The 22,152-nt window shown below is 39.0% G+C and overlaps 1 protein-coding gene across 2 annotated transcripts in view; it reads right to left on the reverse strand.

Annotated features, from left to right (window-relative positions):
• TMEM135 (transmembrane protein 135) overlaps positions 1-20,136 on the reverse strand; it is a 236,156-nt gene extending 216,020 nt beyond the window's left edge. Inside the window, exon 1 of one of the 2 annotated variants that reach the window (XM_059708198.1) lies at positions 19,796-20,136. In XM_059708198.1, coding sequence (XP_059564181.1) covers positions 19,796-19,936 — 141 coding nt within the window. In that variant the 5' untranslated portion in view covers positions 19,937-20,136. The remainder of the gene's footprint in view (positions 1-19,795) is intronic. The other variant, XM_059708197.1, reaches the window with a different exon arrangement.
• Positions 20,137-22,152: the final 2,016 nt, after the last annotated feature.

The following is a 22,152-nucleotide window of genomic DNA, read 5'->3' on the forward strand; positions in this document are numbered from 1 at the left end:
AACTTAACTAAAGAGGTAAAAGACCTCTACTCAGAAAACTACAGGACGTTGAAAAAAGACATAGAGGAAGACATAAACAGATGGAAGAACATACCGTGTTCATGGATTGGTAGAATCAACATCATCAAAATGTCCATACTACCCAAAGCAATCTATAAATTCAACGCACTTCCCATTAAAGTACCAACAGCATACTTCAGAGATCTAGAACGAACTTTCCAAAAATTCATCTGGAATAAAAAAAGACCCCGAATAGCTGCAGCAATCCTGAAAAAGAACAAAGTAGGTGGGATCTCAATACCAGATATCAAGTTGTATTACAAAGCCACTGTTCTCAAAACTGCCTGGTACTGGCACAAGAATAGGCACATAGATCAATGGAATAGAATAGAGAGCCCAGAAATCGGCCCGAACCAATATGCTCAATTAATATTTGACAAAGGAGGCAAGAACATACAATGGAGCCAAGATAGTCTCTTCAATAAATGGTGTTGGGAAAATTGGGCAGATATATGCAAGAAAATGAAACTAGACCACCAACTTACACCATACACAAAAATAAACTCAAAATGGATAAAGGACTTAAATGTACGACAGGATACCATAAAAATTCTAGAAGAATCCAAAGGCAAGAAAATCTCAGACATATGCCGAAGCAATTTCTTCACTGATACAGCTCCTAGGGCACTTGAAACTAAAGAAAAAATGAACAAATGGGACTACATCAAAATAAAAAGCTTCTGCACAGCAAAAGAAACCATCAACAAAACAACGAGAAAACCCACTGTGTGGGAAAACATATTTGCCAATGACATATCTGATAAGGGCCTAATCTCCAAAATTTATAGGGAACTCATACAACTTAACAAAAGAAAGATAAACAATCCAATCAAAAAATGGGCAAAGGACCTAAATAGACACCTTTCAAAAGAGGACATTCAGAAAGCCAAGAGACATATGAAAACATGCTCAAAGTCACTAATCATCCGAGAGATGCAAATCAAAACAGCAATGAGGTACCATCTCACACCTGTCAGACTGGCTATCATCAACAAATCAACAAACGACAAGTGCTGGAGAGGATGTGGAGAAAAAGGAACACTTGTGCACTGCTGGTGGGAATGCAGACTGGTGCAGCCACTATGGAAGACAGTATGGAGTTTCCTTAAAAAACTGAAAATGGAACTCCCATTTGACCCTGTGATCCCACTTCTAGGAATATATCCCAAGAAACCAGAAACACCAATCAGAAAGGATATATGCACCCCTATGTTCATAGCAGCACAATTCACCATAGCTAAGATCTGGAAACAGCCTAAGTGCCCATCAGTAGATGAATGGATTAGAAAACTGTGGTACATCTACACGATGGAATACTATGCTGCTGTAAAAAGGAAGGAACTCTTACCATTTGCAACGTCATGGATGGAACTGGAGAGCATTATGCTAAGTGAAATAAGCCAGTCAATAAAGGAAAAATACCACATGATCTCACTCATTCGTGGACAATAGAGACCATTATAAACTTTTGAACAATAATAGATACAGAGGCAGAGCTGCCTCAAACAGATTGTCGAGCTGCAGCGGGAAGGCCGGGGAGGGTTGGGGGGCAGGAGGTAGGGGGGTAAGAGATCAACTAAAGGACTTGTATGCATGCATATAAGCATAACCAATGGACATAAGACACTGGGTGATAGGGGAGGCTAGGGGACTGTCTAGGGCGGGGGGATAAAATGGATACATATGTAATACCCTTTGTAATACTTTAAGCAATAAAAAAAAAAAAAAAAAAAAAAATGGAAAAATATCAAGTGAGGATTAATAAGAAAAAAGTTTTAAACAAAAAATAGAATATAGCCCAGCCAGTGTGGCTCAGTGGTTGAGCGTCGACCTATGAACCAAGAGGTCACGGTTTGATTCCCAGTCAGGGCACATGCCCAGGTTGTGGACTTGATCCCCAGTAGGGGGCATGCAGGAAGCAGCCAATCCATGATTCTCTTTCATCATTGGTGTTTCTATCTCTCTCTCCCTCTCTCTTCCTCTCTCTGAATTCAATAAAATAAAAGTATATTTAAAAAGAAAATTAAGCCCTAGCCGGTTTGGCTCGGTGGATAGAGCGTCGGCCTGCGGACTCAAGGGTCCCAGGTTCGATTCCGGTCAGGGGCGTGTGCCTTGGTTGTGAGCACATCCCCAGTGGGGGGAAGGGAGGGTGCAGGAGGCAGCTGATCGATGTTTCTCTCTCATCGATGTTTCTAACTCTATCCCTCTCCCTTCCTCTCTGTACAAAATCAATAAAATATATTTTTTTAAAAAAAGAAAGACAAGATAAGAAAATTAAATATATTTTAAGGGGGAAAAATAAAGTTAACTCAAATTGAAGTTGAATGCTAAAATAAAAATACATTACAGATCTTATCAGCCTGGATATTAGAGAAACTCAAGGACAGAAACCAGAGAAATTTATTCAGTTATTCAAACATGTTTATTGTCTGACAAAAACCATGCTAGATATTAAAAAAAAAGTATGAAAAGTAAAATAAAATGAATGATTTTGGTCTACCGAAGGCATAAAAGAAAAAAAATGACCTGAAAAATAAATACATATTAAGAATCTAGCAGAATATATGTTGGTATATGCTACAAAACAGAAACGGGCACAAATTCCTATACAGAGGATTGCAGAAGTTTCACAGAAATTATTTTGTTAAGAATAACACTTTTATTTTTTTATCTTTTATTGTTGAAAGTAGTACATACATTTCCTTTTCTCCCCCATTGACCTCTTCTAGCCCATCCCCACCCCCTACACCAGGTCCTCCCCACTGTGTCCATGGGTTATGGCTACAAGTTCTTTAGTTGATCTCTTCCCATCCATCCACCTTCCCCTGCTTTCCCTCTGAGATTTGACAGTCTGTTCCATGCTTCTATGTCTCTGGGTCTATTTTGTTTATCAATCTGTTTTGTTCATTGTAGTCCACATATGAGTGGGATCATGAGATATTTATCTTTCTCTGACTGGCTTATTTCACTTAGCATAATACTCTCCAGGTCCATCCATGCTGTTGCAAATGGTAAGAGTTCTTTCTTTTTTACAGCTGCGTAGTAGTCCATTATGTAAATGTACCATTGTTTTTTAATCCACTCATGTGCTGATGGGCACTTGGGTTGTTTCCAAATCTTAGCTATTGTAAATTGTGCTGCTATGAACATAGGGGTGCATATGTCCTTTCTGATTGATGTTTCTGATTTCTTGGGATATATTCCTAGAATTGGGATCACTGGGTCAAATGAGAGGTCCATTTTTAATTTTTTGAGGAAACTACATACTGTTCTCCACAGTAGCTGCACCAGTCTGCATTCCCACCAGCAGTGTACTAGGGTTTCCTTTTCTCCACATCCTCACCAACACTTGTCATTTGTTGATGACAGCCATTCTGACAGATGTGGGTTATACCTCATTGTCATTTTAATTTGCATCTCTCAGATAATTAGTGACTTTGAGTATTTTTTTCATATGGCTCTTGGCCTTTTGCATGTCCACTTTGGAGAAATGTCTATTTAGGTCCTTTGTCCATTTTTTAATTGGACTGTTTGTTTCTGTTTATTAAGTTTTATGAGTTCCCTATATGTTTTGAAAATTAACCCCTTATTGGATGTATCATTGGCAAATATGTTCACCCATGCAGTGGGCTCTCTTTTCATTTTGTTGATGTTTTCTTTTGCTGTGCAGAAGCTTTTTATTTTGATGTAGTCTCATTTATTTTCTCCTTCATTTCCTTTGCCCTAGGAAATATATCGGTAGACATATTGCTATGAGAAATGTCTGAGATTTTGTTGCCTATGGCTTCTTCTAAGATTTTTATGGTTTCACAACTTACATTTAAGTCTTTTATCCATTTTCAGTTTATTCTTGTGTATGGTTTAAGTTGGTGGTCTAGTTTCATTTTTGTGTGTGTACCTGTCCAATTTTCCCAACACCATTTATATGTCTTTATTCCATTGTATGCTCTTGCCTCCTTTGTCAAATATTAATTGAGCATGATGGTGTGATTCAAAATCTGGGGTTTCTATTCTGTTCCATTGAACTATATGCCTGTTCTTGTTCCAGGACCAGGCTGTTTTGAGAACAGTGGCTTTGTAGTATAGCTTGATATCTGGTATTGTGATTCCTCCAACTTTGTTCTTCTTTCTCAAGATTGTTACAGCTATTTGTGGTCTATTTTGGTTCCATATAAATTTTTGGAGTGTTTGTTCTATATCTGTGAAATATGCCATTGGTATTTTAGTAGGGATTGCATGAAACTATAGCTTGTTTTGGGTAGTATGGACATTTTAATGATGTTGATTCTACCAATCCATGAACATGGTATATCCTTCCTTGTTTATATCCTCCTCTACTAGTATATCTGTTTTCAAAGTCCTTTAGTTTTCAGAATACAGGTCTTTTACCTCCTTGGTTAAGTTTATTCCTAAGTATCTTAATTTTTTGTTGCAACAGTAAGTGGAATATTTCTTTTTAGTTTCTCTTTCTGAGAGTTCATTATCTATAATAATAAAAGCATAATATGCAAATAGACCAAACAACCAAACAGCAGAATGAGTCTAGATGACCTTCCAGATGACCATGCTATGACATGCATTTGCACCAGGCCAGCCAAGGAGGGTGTGATATGATTGGTCGGGGAGCCCCACCATCACCCCACAATTGCCCTGCACAGGGAGGCCCAGGCCATGCTCTGCAGGGCGATTGATGGTGGGGCTCCACCAGCCAGCCAGTGGGGCGATCGATTGGAGAGGAGGAGGGACTCCACGATTGATCGCCCCAAAGAGGGAAGCCCAGGCCACCCTCTGCGGGGCAATTGATCACAGAGCCCCAGCCAGGTGGGTGGGGCCTCCCTCTGTGGGGCGATCAGTCTGGGGGCCCCACGATCGATCGCCCCTTAGAAGGAAGCAGAGGCCACCAGCCAGCAACGCAGTGGCAGGTGCGCGGGGCTGGCCAGCGATCACCCTGCAGAGGGAGGACCAGGCCAGTCAAGCGATTGCACCCCACACCTGTCACCTGCAGAGGGAGGCGATCAGTGGTGGAGGAGAGGGGGTAGCGCTGCACAGATGGCAAGCAGTGGCAGTGGCAGGGGTGGGGTCAGTTGCCGGCAGCCAAGGGAAGGAAAGCCCCAACAGGCCCTGATCTCCGGCCAGACCTAGGGACACTACCTGAGGGGTCCCGGATTGCAAGAGGGCGCAGGCTGGGCTGAGGGACACCCCCACACACACACACAAGAATTTTGTGCACTGGGCCTCTAGTTGGTGTATAAAAATGTTATAGATTTCTGGGTGTTACTTTTGTATCCTGCCAAATTCATTTATTAAATCTAGTAGTTTTTTGATGGAGTCTTTAGGGTTTTTTATGTACAATATCATGTCATCTGTGAATAATGACAGTTTTTCCTCCTTTCTAATTTGTATCTCTTTTATTTTTTCTTCTTGTCTGACCACTATGGCTAGGACTTCCAGTACTATGTTAAACAAGAGTGGTGAAAGTGGGCATCCCTAGCTTGTTCTTAGGAGAAATAGTTTTAGTTTTTGCCCATTGAGTATGATGTTGGCTGTAGGTTTATCATATATGGCTTTTGTTATGTTGAGGTATGATCCCTCTAATCCCACTTTACAGAGAGTAAAAAGGGTGTTGGATTTTGTTGAATGCTTTTTCTGCATCAATTGATATCATCATGTGATTTTTGTCTTGCAATCTGTTTATGTGATCGCATTTACTGATTTGCAAATATTTTACCAGCCTTGCATCCCCTATTGCTGGGTCCAATTTGTTAATATTTTGTTGAGGATTTTAGCATTTATGTTCATCAGGGATACTATCCTCACAGAAATATTTTATAAAGATTATCAACCTTTGAGTCTTCATTGACTTATCTTTTAAATTGAGATTGAAAACATATTTGTGTTTAAACATTTTTGTATGTGAACTCTGAATTTAAAAGAAAGGTTTCTAAATTAAAACAAAACAATTTAATGTTTGGGAAGTAAAAATCTTATCAATCATAACATATGATAAGAAATGGATAGAGAAATTGAAGAAGGATTAACTGTTAGCAATGTAATACAAAGAGCCTTGGAAGTTTAGCAAAGAGTGACTGTAGGCATTAGTGCACTGAGAAGGGAATACAAGCTAAATTGGAAAAATAGTGGAATTCTTACAGGTCACCATGAATGAATACTTATCCATCATGATAAAATAGTAGTATCAAAGAAACCAACATTTAAAAGACATAATTGGGGAATGAGGAATAGAGTATAGAAAAAAGCAAGACTGACTTGAGAGAAGACTAGAGAACTCTCTATTCACTCTCCCCTAAGTCTAGAGATAACACTTTCCCTAAGGTCAGTATGACCAACCAATCCAATAACCTCTTGAGTTATTTCCTTACTCTATCCCCAATTTTATGCAATTAAATTGTTACTAAGAATTATGCCATACACGGGAAAAATAATGACGAATAAAATCTAACCCTTACCTTCAAGGAATATAAAATCATAAACAATAATCTACAATATGGCAGTGTGGTAAATGCTAAGTTAAGAGGAAGAAGAAACTGCTATAGAAACACATTTAGAGAATGACTAAAAAGAGATGGGACTGGGCAGATGATGATGTATGGAAGATGTCACTAAACCTTCTAAAATGAATCTTGACAAATAGGTAGAATTTTGACAGAAGAGAAGTTTCTATGGCTTCTATGACAGTGCATTTTTTTCATTCTCCCATTATATCTCAAAATGCTATTTCCTTGTTAATAGTCTTCCTCAGATCTCTACTCATTCTACATATGCTCTCTCTTGCAGCATCATCTATTATTTCAAAAAGCAGGAATTCCTATTATAACTCCAACCCCTCTCCTAAATTCTTACCCCATATTTTAAATGCCTTTGGCATGTCAATAAGAATATGCCATAGGCATAAAAAAAAAAATCAGCATGTCCAAAGTAGAACTTGTTATATTTCCCAAAAATGCTTTTATTACTGGGTTTTCTAACTCCAGTAATAGCATCACATCCACCCAATTACTTAGGGAAAAAAACATTGGTGGTGTTTTTAATCCTCACCCAAGGATGTTTTTATTGATTTTTTTTTTTTTTTTTTTTTTAGAGAGAGGAAGGGAGAGAGAAAAAAACATTGATGTGAGAGGGAAACCTCAATAAGTTGCCAGCCATACATGCCTCGACTGGGGATTGAACCCACAACCTAGGTATGTGCCCTGACCAGGAATGGAACCTGCAACCTTTTGGTGTAGGGGACAATGCTCCAACCAACTGAGCCACCCACTGTTTTGATTACTGTAGCCTTGTAGTATAATGTGAAGTCAGGGAGTGTGATACCTACAACTTTGTTCTTTTTTCTCAGCATTGCTTTGGCTATTTGGAGTCTTCTATGGTTCCCCACCAATTTGATAATTTTTTTGGTCCTATTTCTTTGAAAAATACCATTGGGATTGTGATAGGGATTGCATTAAATTTGTATATTGCTTTGGGTAACATAAACATTTTTAACTATGCTAATTCTTTCAATCCATGAATACAGAATATCTTTCCATTTTTTGTACCTTCTTCCATTTCTTTTAATATCTTTCCATTTCTTTGTGCCTTCTTTAACTTCATTCAATAATTTCTTGTATTTATCAGTGTATAGGTCCTTCACATCCTTTGTTGTTTCTTCCTGGGTATTTTGTTGTTGTTATGGCAATTGCAAATGGAGTTGTTTTTTGTTTGTTTTTTGTTTTTTTCATTTTTTTCTGAAATTTCATTTTAAGTATATAGAAACCCAATATATTTTTGTACATTGATTTTCATACCCTGCAACCTTACTGTATGTGCTTACTGTAATAGCAATTAGAAACAATAAGGCTTTGTGGAACCTTTAAGGTTTTCTGTAGAAAGAATCATGTCATCTGCAAAAAGTGATAATCTTACTTCTTCATTACCAACCTGGATGCCTTTTACTTCTTTCTCTTGCCTGACTGCTCTGGGTAGGACATCTAGTACTACGCTGAATTGAATAGTAGTGGTAAGAGTGGGCATCCTTGTCTTCTCCCAGATCTCAGAGGAAAAGCTTTCCGTTCTCACCACTGAGTATGGTATTAGCTGAGGATCTGTCATATCTGGTCTTTATTATGTTGAAGTACTTTCCTTTTATACCCATTTTATTGAATGTTTTAATCATAAAAGGATGTTGTATACTGTCAGGTGCTTTTCTGCATATATTGATAGAAGCAGATGTTTTTTATCATTTATATTGTTAATGTGGTATATTGCATTGATCGATTTGTGTATTTGAACCATCCTTGCACCCCTGGAATAAACCCCACTTGATCGTGATGTGTTCTCATTTTAATGTACTGTATTCAATTTGCTAGTATTTTGTTTAGGATTTTTGCACCTATATTCATCAGATATTGGTCTGTAAGTGTGTGTGTGTGTGTGTGTGTCTGTCTCTGTGTGTGTGTGTGTGTGTGTGTGTGTGTGTGTGTGTGTGATCCTTGCCAGGTTTTGATATCAGAGTAATGTTGACTTCATAAAATGAGTTAGAAAATATAGATTGTCATCTGTTTATAGATGAGGACACTGAGTCATACTATAAATTTGAGCGCAAAAAAAAGGCTCAGATCTTATAACTTATATCCAATGCACTACATGCTGTCTCATGGTATACAACCAGATTATTAAAAACAATCCCCCCCCCCCAAAAAAAAACCTAGGGCAACTTTGTTAATATTATATACCAGAGAATACAAGAAAATCTTCAAAAGTTTTCTTTAGCTACTTACTATAAAGCCTCCCTATAATGAAAATCATGCAGTTAAGTTTTAGTGATGACCATCAAAATAAGCCTTATAGTATCCTTACTCTCTAAAAGGAGCCACTTTCAAACTGATATGGCAGTTGACACAGACTTTAAAGATAAATCTGAAAATATACTTTAGATATAATATTGAGAAAAAATATGATCAAAAACATGACTCAGATTGAGTCCTGCATACATTATAGCCATGTTCTAAATTGAGCAATATTAATATTTTACATAATGTAGGGATAGTCTTAGAAATACACAATTGTTACTTCAACATACTGATATAACTCACCATGCAATACAATAATCTTAATCCAAAACATTTTTATACCTTACTATCTTCTGCAGACGTAAGTACAAATATCATGAGCTCTAAAAAGAAATACCTTTATTAATGAAGAAAAATTCTAATTATACACATCTTAATGAAGAACTTTATTCATATGAAAGACAGAAGGCACTTTCAAATATTCCAGTCTCTCCAATAAGAATATTAGGTGTACTGAATCTAATCCTCTAAACAGAACTCAAGCAAACTAAGAATTCAAGTCAGAGAAGTAGAGACAATTTGATCAAGAGAAGTCACAGATATCAGGGGACTATGCTGACTGAAAAATACCAAACTGCTTCACCATTTGCTGATATATTCAATCCATTAACAGAAGAGAAGCCATTCTCAAAAGGTTTAAACTGCAATTGTACTCACACATTTGCTAAAACTCACTATACTGAAGACTAAAAATTAGGCCATCAATTATTTGACAGACACAAAATCACTCACTATTTTTCAATATGGAGAACCCTGACCACCTACCTAAACCACAAGATAAATTTAACCACAAAATTAACCATAAGAAAAAAAAAAGGGGGGAGGAGGGGGACATTATAAACATGCTTACCTACCCAGACCTCATAATTTTGTCTACAACAACCTTTAAAGGGGTGAAGACAAACTTATTAAGACAGTTTGTCTAACATTTGTAACTAAAATTTTCTGAATACCTTAACTTAAAATACAGATTTTATTAGAATAGAGGTTCAATTTCAGAGAATCTGTTAAGGTATTTGTATGGTCTGAAATGCTTTATTACTGCCACTAGCTTCCAGTTTAAGTAAAACCCAAACTCTAAAGGGAAGAAATCAAATTCTTGGCCAGGGTATTGGATTTAAGAAATCATCAAATAACCCCTCTTTCTGACTGGCCAAGTACATATTCACTTCATATACTGTATATTCATATACTCACTATGTCACTTCATTGGGAAAGCCTTCCCAAACCCACCACACTAGAATGGGTCCTCTTGTAATTCTCTCATATAAAGCCTGTACTTTTCAATAGCACTTAACACAGTTGAATTTATATATACACACACACACAGTATACATCTTTCCCTTAACTATAAATGTCCACATATATCTCATCTCATTCCCATACCCTGGTATTTCTGACACATTGTAGGCAATCTGTAATATTAAAACAATAAAATGAGGGTAGAAAAGAGGGAGTGAGAGGAAATGCAGATTCAAAGTAAATAGTTACTGTAACACTCCATGCGCTCCAAATGGAACTGTAAGCACAGTCTGAAACTCAGTCTGATCCTGATTAATTCAATGTCTTCTGGGCTTGTAAGTTTCTGAGATACAGGTCTACTTTCTTCAAGGTTTAGAAATCAAGAACGATCCAAACAAGCCTCCCTCTGTCACTGCCAACAGATACAGAATCCTTCAAAACAACTCCCAAACCGGACTAATCACAATCCAAACTCTAAGGATCTAGTTGGAATCAAGAAACAAAAGCAACCTGACACCTGTAATGAGTCAAAAGACTATACAAAATAAGTGGTAATAAGCTGAAAACACTGTAAATTCAGCATTCTTAGAAAAGAACCTGCTCTAATCTGATGACACTTGATCTAGCATTCTTCCTTCTTTTCATAATTTCATACATAAATTAACTTTACTGAATATTTTTCGATACTATTGAAAACAAAATTACTTAAAACCTGTATTCATTCACTTGAATTATTGATTCTCCTCAAATATAATTATGAGAGCCTCATGTGATTTGCATTATCAATTCACAATACTAATTTGAATAACAAATAAGGTCCATTAACAAATACTTATTAACTATACTCCTTGTTTCCCAAGATAAAACAGATTCATCTCATATTAAGCATGAATAAAAAACACACGAAAAATATCTCAAATCACAACACTCTTTTAGAAGAGATCCATTAGTAGAAAGGAAGCTAGGGTTGGTGATTAATCAAAAGACAATTTAAAAGTTTGGCCTAGGCGCAGTGGTCGGCAAACTGCGGCTCGGCAAACCACGGCTCGTGAGCCACATGCGGCTCTTTGGCCCCTTGAGTGTGGCTCTTCCACAAAATACCGACTTCTGCGCATGGGCCACGAAGTTTCAATCGCACTGTACATGCACGCCCACAGGTGGTATTTTGTGGAAGAGCCACACTCAAGGGGCCAAAGAGCCGCATGTGGCTCGCAAGCTGCGGTTGGCCAACCACGGGCCTAGGGTCAATAGAGATTCAAACAAATCTTCAATACAATGCCACGTTATGATAAAATATTTTAAGACTCTTAATTATCAAAGCATCAAATAATATTATGAATTACTATGTACCTAGTATAGTCCTTGGGGATGTAAACTTATTTCACATTCACTATACTATACAAGTAATACAAGAAACTGTACCAACACATTTGAAAAGACTTTCCAAGACTTTTTATTTAGCTCTTTGTTAAGCAGTCACTTGAATTAACTCCCCTTTCCTAATTATCACCTAACATAATGCCTGGTAGATATTTCATGAATAAATTATAAATCTATATCAAAGTTTTATCATATTTTTAACAGTAGTAAAGCTTATACAGATAAGTTTATGGAACATAAGTTTGTGTTTCAGACTTTCAACCCAGGTTGTCTTTCATAATCAATAAAAGCAATATTACTTATATTGCTTATGCACAAAGATGAGGCAAGATATTTTTTCTCTAGTCATTCACTCCTTAGAAATTTTCGTGTGCTTTTTTGACAACTTGTTGTCCAATTTAAGATATTCCTCAGAAATCAAGAGCTCTACCCTAAATAACAAAACAGATTGCAAAAAAAAACATAAATAGTGTGATTATGTCTATTAGAAGTGAACACGCAAAAGGGAAAATGGTCTGAAATGCAATCAAACAAGCAACGGCCAGATTGCATAAGGCTCTCATTTTACTGAGGTAAAGATTTTCCCATTTTATTGAGATGGAAAGACACTTGAGAGTTCTGAGCAGAAAAATAACAAGAGCTGATTTATATTTTTAAAGGATATGAGATAGGTATATTACTCCCATTTTATCGATGGGAATACTGACATTCCCATATGTTAAGAACCTTGCTCAAGGTTACAACGTTAGTCAGTGGCAGGACCTAGATTCAAGTCCATGTTCTTCCCACCTCTTAACAATACCTCCCAAGACTCCCTGCTCAAGACAGCTCTGAAACGCTCTCTTCTCAACTTCGTATGTAACTGCTGCTCTCTTCCTTTCTTCCTCTTCTACTCCACACTGAGCATTCCTCGGTTGTCTTCTCTTTCTAAACATTCAGTTGACCTAAGGAAGGACCTCTCTTCCTTGCTGACCTTCCAGAGCTTCAACTTTCTTAGGATATCTAAACCTAAATCTCTAGCCCCACCTTCTCTCTAGAAGGGCAGCTCTGAGTTTCTCAATGCCTCCTGGTCATTCTCCACTCATATACTGCACTAGTAGATAAAACGCAACAGGCCCCCAAGCAATCAACATATTTCACTGAAAATATGCGCCTCAAGGCACTACCTTCCACCATCCTAACAACAAGGCTTAAAATCTCCTAGCTTCATTTGACTCTACCCCTACTTTACATCTGAGCCACTAAATCTCACAGGTCAATATACCACTGCCACATTAACTTTATGAAACAACTTCAAGCATACTACCCCCTGTTGGCAAACTTTACTGACTGCCTACTACATCAAGTAAAGCCTAAATTTCATCTGCCATTCCTCAAAGCATACCATATTCTATTCTACCTGAACGTCTTTGCTCAAGCCACTCCACCACCATTTCTACCTTTCCAAATTCTACTTTCCCTTCAAGATTCGGTATGAAACTGCCACCTCTCCCATTAAGTTTCCCCTTATCTCTCAGTCAAATATGATCTTCTACCTATGATCTCTCAAACCATTTTATCTATAGCATACAGTATTTAACTCGTGACTTTTTATGACAGGATAATACATGCTTAATCTTCCCACCTAGACTATAAACTCTCAAAAAAGAAGTATGTCCGGTGCATTTTCTTTTTCGCTTTTTCCTAATTAATTCTCACCCGAGGATATTTTTCCATTTATTTTTACAGAGAGTGGGAGAGAGGGGGATAGACAGTGAGAAATATTGATGTGAGAGAAACACAACGATTGGTTGCCTCCTGCACGAGCTCCGACCAGGGCCTGGGCTGGAGAGGAGCCTGCAACCGAGGTACATGCCCTTGACCGGAATTGAACTCGGGACCCTTCAGTCTGCAGGCCAACGCTATATCCACTAAGCCAAACCAGTGAGGGCTCCGGTGCATTTTCTTATTCTCCACCATACAACACAGCACATAGGTGCTATACACAGCACCTTAAAAATAGCAGACTCATTAAATAACTGGTAACTGAATAGGAAACACATATTCCAATACTAATAGTACAGGTTCAGCTATTACTAAACCTAATCATCAAATCTTAGTCCTCCTCCATTAGTGTCTATATTTTTCATCAGTATTTATCAGCAGATAATCAAAACTATGTTTTAAAGAGTCAAAAATTCATGACAAATATAATTTTCAAAATAGTAAGTAAGAGGTTTGGTTATCAAAATAATCGGTATCACAGTGAGTCAACTAGAGAGTTGGGTACAAAGACAACCTGATGGAAAATCTGCTACAACAGGGAGCACCAGTGTGAACTTGGCTCCCTCATTCCTCCAGGCGGGTTTCTCTCTCTACCAAAATGTATTATTTTATTGAAGAGGATAAACTGTCCCAGACAGAGGAGCACTCCTTTTGATTTGAAGAGAATTTTCTAATGAGCAGGCAAAAGGAAATAATGTTGGCATTGAAAAATACTTAAGTATTTGAGGGCTTTTTAATTTTTTTTAATCAACCAAATATCTGTTTTTTGGGGGGAGAGGGTAAGATATAAACCAAAGGACTTGTATGCATGCATATAAGCATAATCAATGGACACAGACAGTAGGGGGGTGAGGGCCTGTGCTGGGGTAGTAGGGGCTGTGGGGCGGGGAGCGAGAGTGGGCGGGAGAGGTCAAGGGGGAAAAAGGAGACATATGTAATACTTTCAACAATAAACAATTTTTAAAAAATTAAAAATAAAGTAAGCTGAGGAAAAAAAGAATCTACTAACTCAGAAATATGAACAGTAATGAATCATAATTATTGAAATCCTATATTCCAATGTTAATTAATGTTTTTTCCTGATCTATGATAACTAAAGGGTCAAACAAAAGTAAGCCAGATTGGGCCAGCTATATTCAGAGATAGTTGCTACAGAAATAGGTTGAGAAAGTGTTTAGTGCAACAGTAAATCTTCAACTTCCAACTGTGAATGATGTACTCGAACTGTTCTTTGCACTCGAGAGATCAGCCAAAGAATAACAAACAAGTCACATATAAAAACAAGTTCAGCCCTAACCTATGTGGCTCAGTGGATAGAGCGCTGGCCTGCAGAATGAACGGTTCCAGGTTCAATTCCGGTCAAGGAATTGTAAAAATGGTTAGATCATTCGTCTGAGATTACCTTAGTTGCAGGCTCGATTTCCAGCCCTGGCCCTGGCCCCAGTAGGGGTAGAGGCAACCAATCAATGTGTCTCTCTCACCTGGATGTTTCCCTCTCTCTCTGTCTCTCCCCTTTCCTTCCACTCTCTCTAAAAAAAATCAATGGAAAAACATCCTCCGGTGAGGATTAACAACAACAGCAGCAAAATAAATAAATAAATAAATAAATAAATAAATAAATAAATGTGCAAATCTTTTAAAAAATAAATAAATAAAAACAAGTTCAACAAACTCAAAATGTCAAATTAATGAACAGGAAAATTCATCATGTAATTGCTCATTTAAAAGAAAAAGACCAAATGACTGTTACATCTCCAAAGGAATAACAAATAGTATAATAATCATCATTTACTCATTGAATAGAAAGACAAAAGTGTCCCTCAATTCCACCCCCTAAAGTAGGCTTCAGGCAAAAATCACAAGGGGAATAGTCCACATTATTTAAAAATTCCATGATTTCCAAAGGTCAAATAATCCAGACAGATATTCTCAGCAGTTGGTATTCCTGAATGATCTCCTTCTCTCTCTCTCTTTCCATATGGCCTACAAAAGTCCTGCTGATTACCAAAATCTAAAAAGTCTCATTGCTGATCTCATTTTCTCTAAAAAAACTGCTAATCCACTGCCTTTAAAAACTCAGTCCATACTATGTGCCAGAAGCACTTTACATATTATAACTCATTAAGCCCTCACAAAGATATCTGGAGTGAAAATTTACCTTCCCTCCAATACTACAGACACAGAAACTGAGGCTAAGAATGGTTAGATCATTTGTCTGAGGTTACCCAGCTAGTAAGTAGTAAGCTAGAATTCTAACAGGCAATTTGATCCCAGAATCCAGGATCCTGCCACCTAAGCCATATTGAAGTACAGAAATCTGAACAGCCTCTTGAAAGTGTAGTTAAGTTTTAGAAGTTTTGTCGAATTGCCATTTTTCCCATAAAATAAAACTGTGAGAACATTTAAAAAAAAACAACACCGTATTCAATATCACTGAACTGATTTCTTCAGTGAATGTTTTTCAAGTCTTTAGCAATTAAAGACTGTCCATAAATCGTTTTTTAATCCTAAAAATTCCAGCTCTTATTTAAGTTTTAATTCAGTCTGGAGATGATTAATTGAACCTCTATAATATAACATAATTGTTAGATTAAAAGGTTCAAAGGAAGTAAATACTAAGAAAACATATTCATATTCTGAAGAAGGGTGTAAACAAACATCTAAAGGTCAATTTTAAAAGCAGAACAAATGTAATAATCTGAACAATAAAGATTTAATAAATAAATAAATAAAATAAAATAAAATAAAAGCAGGTTTTTAATTCATTCCTTCCCAGAAGTGCAGAAGGCTCTACTTTGGAGTTAGCTAAAGGTAAACGCCAATACCCTTATCTGGTGGTCCTAAGCTAAATCACCTAGGAATAGCAAAAGTAAGAAAGGCCTTAAAACAACCTGAAATGAGTGAACAAGTTTTCCTTCTTAGGGAAGGCACCTAAGAACTTGAACAGCATAAAAATCCCCCTAAATGGGCAATTGTGTACTCTAACTTTGCCACAAATTACGAAGGGCACTATGCTTTCGTTAATTTTAGTGATAGGCTAGAGTTTAAACACTTTAACAACTGTTTCATATGTGAGTATGTGGCAATAACTAACATTCAAGAAACAAAATATAACTTCCTGAGATAACATTTTTGGTACATGCATAAAATGTTAGCATATTTTACAACATATGTAGGATTTTAAAAAACTACATGAAATGAATTGATGATGAAGATGGATGTTTTTTACAAATTGTGAAAACACAGATTCACTATTAAAAGGATTTAGTGCATCTACATTTCAACATGGCTTAAGCGTTATAAGGTAAATACTAAGAACAGCTGTGGGCGCCAAAATGAAAAAGAAGCATGAGAGTAGGCGCACTGAACAAAAGAAATATAAAAGGAACAAAAGCAATCAGTTTGGTACAAAACATAAGGTTAATATTTCAAACAAAAAGCAAATATACAAGACCCATTTTTATAAGCTCCAGAAAACACACAATTAAAATTTTCCCCCTAAATCAGTTTGCCTTCAGAACTTCTATCAATGATGGCAACGGCATCAATGACTTGAAATCCTAGAAGCATAAACCAGTCAGCACACTACCCCTAATATTGTTGGTCTCTAAGTCCTGTTCATTCTTTCTGTGAAATACCTCCTGTCAAATGCCTCTAAGACTGTCCTTCCATTCTCTCTGGCACTACTTTAGAACTGTGGAATATCTCTTTACTCCTGAGCTACTCCTTCATTCACTCGTGTACTCCTTCAGACACTTACTAAGCACTCACTGAGGGACTGTGCTAGCACTGAATACAAACCACCATTCTAACAGGAGATAGAGACATTGATTACGTTGAATGCACTATTTTAATCATTCCAACACTTTATTAGGGCCCTACTATGTGATAGCTGCTATTCCTACACACTATTACCCCATTTATGTCTTCACAGTAACCCTAAAACATGGTTATAATAATCTTCTGCAAAAAAAAAAAAAATGGCCTAATTATTCAAGACCTATTATGAACTAGAAAATATGTGATACAGCCCTAGCTGGTTTGGCTCAGTGAATAGAGCGTCAGCCTGAGGACTGAAGAATACTGGGTTCGATTTAGGTCAAGGGCATGTACGGGCCCTGATGCGGAAGGCAATCAATTCACTGTTTCTCTTTCTGTGCCTCTCCCCCTACCTCTACTCTCTCTAAAAATCAATGGGAAAATATCCTCCGGTAAGGATTAACTATATATATATATGATATGTCTTCAATTTTTACAGAGAAAGTCAAAGTAACATGCAAAAAGTCAAACAGCTAGTAACTGATGGAGCAGAAATTCAAATTCACGTCTCTAATCCCTTTTAAAAGGCCACTTCTTCCCCTACCAACTTGTATCTTGACACCTGATGTTACACATGTAATCAACAACTACCCAGCACTGATAAAGAGCAAAGTGTTGCTATATATGCTCTAAGTAGCCCCAGCCACACATACAAATATATCTAAAATAAAACTGACTTGAAATAATGTTTATGCTTAGTGCCTGCAATGGACTCTAATTATTTTCTCTTCTCTTCTATTTCACTTAAAATAAAATACTGGTCAATTCCAAATAATTTTATTTCACAACCACTTCTGAGTAGCAACCCAAAGTTTGAAATACACAGCTATAAGGGATACAGGCCAAATAAGATGGAGAATTACCCTCAAGAATATTTACTTAAGTTGAAGACATAACAGTAAAACACAAACCTTTCCTTTCCCCAAAACCTTTCCTGCCCCTACCTCAACTGCTGGAATAGAAGAAAAGAAATACCTGTTGCTCCCCTGAATTTCCCTATCATAGAAGATACCAATAAATTGTCTAGGGTGTAGATATGACAACAGTCAAACACTCAGCAAACAGTTGTCGAATGAATGAGTCGGGCAGCATAAAAGTATTATGGATTTCCAGAAGAGAAATTACATAGCATAAGCTCTCTCCCCACCTACATCATAGGGGAGTAGAAACAACCTTTTTGTATTATTAAACATACCAAGAGCTCAAAAATGTTTGTAGGTGTTCTATTAAGAAAAAAAAAACAAACAAACACTGAACTACAGACTGACCACATTCATGTGGAAAAGCAGATAAACAAGAATCTTTGCCAAAGAAAATCAAGGGATAAATTTCCAGCTCCAATAACAAGTTTATTATTATTGGCCTCCACGCTCAATCCTTACTATTCAAAGTATGGCTCTTAGTCTAGCAACATCTGTATTACCTGGGAATTTGTTAGGCATGCAAAATCCCAGGCCCCACCCAGACCTGCTAAATCAGAACCCCTATTTTAACATGCTTGCCCAGGAGATTCCTAACATGGTCAAGTTTGAAAAGCATCAGTCTATATGATAAAAATAAAACTGGCTTCTGAAATCTCAGAGATAGTTACCATCTTCTCCTGTGTTATCTCTGTAATAAATAATCAAACTGTTACAGTACTACAAGTATGGCTGACACATTTCTAGGCACAGTAGGGTATAAATTCAAATCATTACTGAATGAGAGGTAAGAATTAACTATCCATTGAATACTGAATGAAACTTTCAGGAAACACAAACAACATGACCTCTGTCTTCTTAGGACACAGACGCTACTGGGCGACAAAATAAAGAGACTGAACTTCAATAACCAAAGTAATAAATCTTTAATACCAAGGACCAGGGCATTAAAAAACAAAAAGGATCCTGGTGAGAGCATTTAAGAACAAACTTCCTTACCATTTCTCAGTGATACATACACATATTTTCAAATATCCTCTATTAAAAACTCCAGACTGGGATTGCCCTGCATGTAAAGCTGAATAAATTAGAGGACCTAGTTGACATAAACTTCACTAACTCTAATCACCTTCACTGACTCTAAGACTGGAAACACCCTTTAAATCACCGCGCAAGAAATCTCAACCAGGTGTCTGCTCTGTGAGCTTGCAAAAAACGTGCAAAAGCCTCAAGCCACAATCCTGCCATTCCAAACTGAGATAAGATCTGTGGTCACATGGACTTGCTGTCAAATATATCCTTTAAAAAAAAAAAAATGAGGATGGGGGAAACAGAGGGATTTTATATGAGGAAAGATTGCAGGCCATTTCTCGTCGCCTCGCTGACCTCTCCACCTCCAGGCAGGAGCGAGCAAAAATTACGCAGGTCCCTGTAGTCACAATTTTAAGTGTTCTAAACTTAATCCCAGACTTGGGAGCCCATCCTCTCCCCCCAAAACAGGCATTTAGATGACAGCTCAACCTCTAATTCCCCTCCCCCTTCTCCCCCCCCAAGTGGGATTTGGGACATCTGCTCCCTTGGGACCTCCCCTACCCCAGTACCCTCCCCCTGCCCCCCCCCAAAAAAACAACCAACACTCTGACCCCTCCAAGTGAGAAACAGACACAGGGCGAGTCCCCCCCAAGCCTCTCGGAAGCAGGACTGCACCCCCGGCCCACCCCTCCACACTAAACTCGCCCCGGGGGAGGGGCTGCCGGGTCTCACCAAGTACAGAGGGATATAGATCCTCAGGGACTCCTCCAGGGCGCCCCCCGTGATCTGCAGGAAGGAAACCCCGCAGGACGGGTGCCAAGTGTGGCCGATCTCGTAGCAGTTATGAGGGATGGACTTGCTGAGCGCCGCCATGACGAGGAGAAGCGCGGAGGGGACGCCGAGGGGTGAGGCGAAGTTGGGAGGGAGGTGGGAAGGAGGACGGGTGCGCGCGCCCAACCACCGCGGGCGCCGGGGGCGGGCCCCGGGAGGTGGGGGATGGAGGGGAAAGGTCACACGAGCGGGGTTACTCGGGGCCGAAGTCCTCGGATGTTGAGCAGTCGGCGTATCGCAGCTCGAGGGGGCGGGGCGCGCACCGGGAGGCGGGGAGAGGCGGAGCGTGCGCGCTCCCGCCAGCGGGGCCTCCGGCGGAGGCGCGCGCCCGCCTCTCCATGTCCGGCCGGGCGCGCGGCGCCGAAGGTGTGCGCGCGCTGCTCTGGGACGCGCCTGCCTCCCTCGGCCCCGCCCTGGAAACAGAAGGCTGGGTTGGATGTGCAATGTTGGTGACTTGGGTCACGTTGCACTACAGTCCCTGTCCTCTCCAAGCACGGCCAAGTAGAACTAAGGGCAGTGGAAGAAAGGGATTAAAAGTTTTTGTTGGGAGCTGGGGAGGGAAGCTGGTTGCCAGGGGAGAGCCTGACAACTACTCTGGGCAGCTCCCCTTCTCTAGAGTGCCAGGTAATGGCTAGCTAAGGCTGCCTGCTGGTTGCAACCGCACTGCTCGAATTGCTGGGCTTTCTAAGCTCTGTGGGGCCTGAGAGGGCTTGAGAAATGTTTGCTCTCTCCTTACACTTCCTGCGTGGGGAAAGGGCCATACGTCATCCTGTACAATCCCTGGGACACTGAGCAGTCCTGTCCGTTGCACCCAGGACAAGTGCTCATCATCCAATTAGTACACACCTGACTAGAGAGCTTGGCCAACAACTGGCATTACACAAGGGAGCTGTGTGTCCTACGAGTCATACAACCACTCTACATGTCAGTTTCCTCACCTACAATAACCTCCTGGTTTCCTTGGAATTCTAAGTTCTATAGTTTCTTAATGCAGGAGCTTCTTACCTTTAGATCAGTGGTTCTCAACCTTGGCTGCACATTAGAATCACCTGGGAATCTTTTTAAAATCCTGATTTCTGGGCCTCATCCTCCAGAAATTGTTTCTTTGTTATGGGATGGAGCCACAACATTAGTAACAAACAGAATTTCTGGAGGATGAGGCCCAGAAATCAGAATTTTGAAAAGATTCCCAGGTGATTCTAATGTGCAGCCAAGGTTGAGAACCACTGCTTTAGATTGTGAACAGAAGGGGCCACATGCTGACCTGACAAGCTCAGGGGAGGCCTGCATGGCAGTCTTGCAAACTCAGAGACCTAAAGTAACCACAAAGGATGGTCTGAAATTAAACTTTAACTAAAAGCAGTTATGGTGGGCAGTTACGTCCTAGGCCAGTATCTTCACTGACAAGGTCAACCTTTACCTTAACTGAGCCTATCTGTCTTTTTGCATCTATGATAACACGCCCTTGAAATGTCAGGGAAACTTGTAACTTTCCTTTTTCTGGAGCCCCTGGGGCACAACCAAATGTGCTGGGCGCCAGGACAGATACCATAAATTCCTTCATTATCATGTTAATTGATCCTACACCCACCTAAGTATGTGTCCATCATTTTACTTTTTATCCAATCCCAGGGGTTTCCCTGCTTTGCTTTATCCCTCCTTAATCTATCACCAATGAATTTCATGTAACCCACCTATGTCCCTCCTTCGATTGCAAATGTATAAATACAAATGGAACACCACCATTCTCCGGAGCATTATCTCAATTCCTTGAGGTTCTGCTTCCCGGCATATGTCAACAGTTTGGCTCAAATAAACTCACAAAAATTCTTTACAGGTTTCAATGGTTTTTACGTTAACATTACGAACCCTATTTTAATATAGTCTTTCTTCATTCATTCTACAAATATTTACTGAGCACATTCTATTTTACAGGAACCGTAGGTTCACATGTGAACAAGAGAGACAAGTTTTCCACCCACCCCTCCTACTCCTTCCAGTGCCACAGAGCCAGAGCTGCCACTACAGCCATAGGCACTCTGCTATGGCTTATGGAGTTGCAATGAATGATGAAGTCACTAAAGTTTTTAATGATATTGTCAACTGATGGTTGTCGGTGTCAATTCAACACCAACAGGAATTCCCAGTTTAGTGTGCGGTGAAGAAGGAAACTTTATTGAGTGCAAACAGCTCTACTGTGATACAGCACAGCTGTGAAACAGCTCAATAGTGTTACAGCTCAATTATGAAGCAGCACT

This window comes from Myotis daubentonii, chromosome 9 (genome assembly GCF_963259705.1).
Source record: "Myotis daubentonii chromosome 9, mMyoDau2.1, whole genome shotgun sequence".
Classification (NCBI taxonomy): Eukaryota; Metazoa; Chordata; class Mammalia; order Chiroptera; family Vespertilionidae; genus Myotis; species Myotis daubentonii.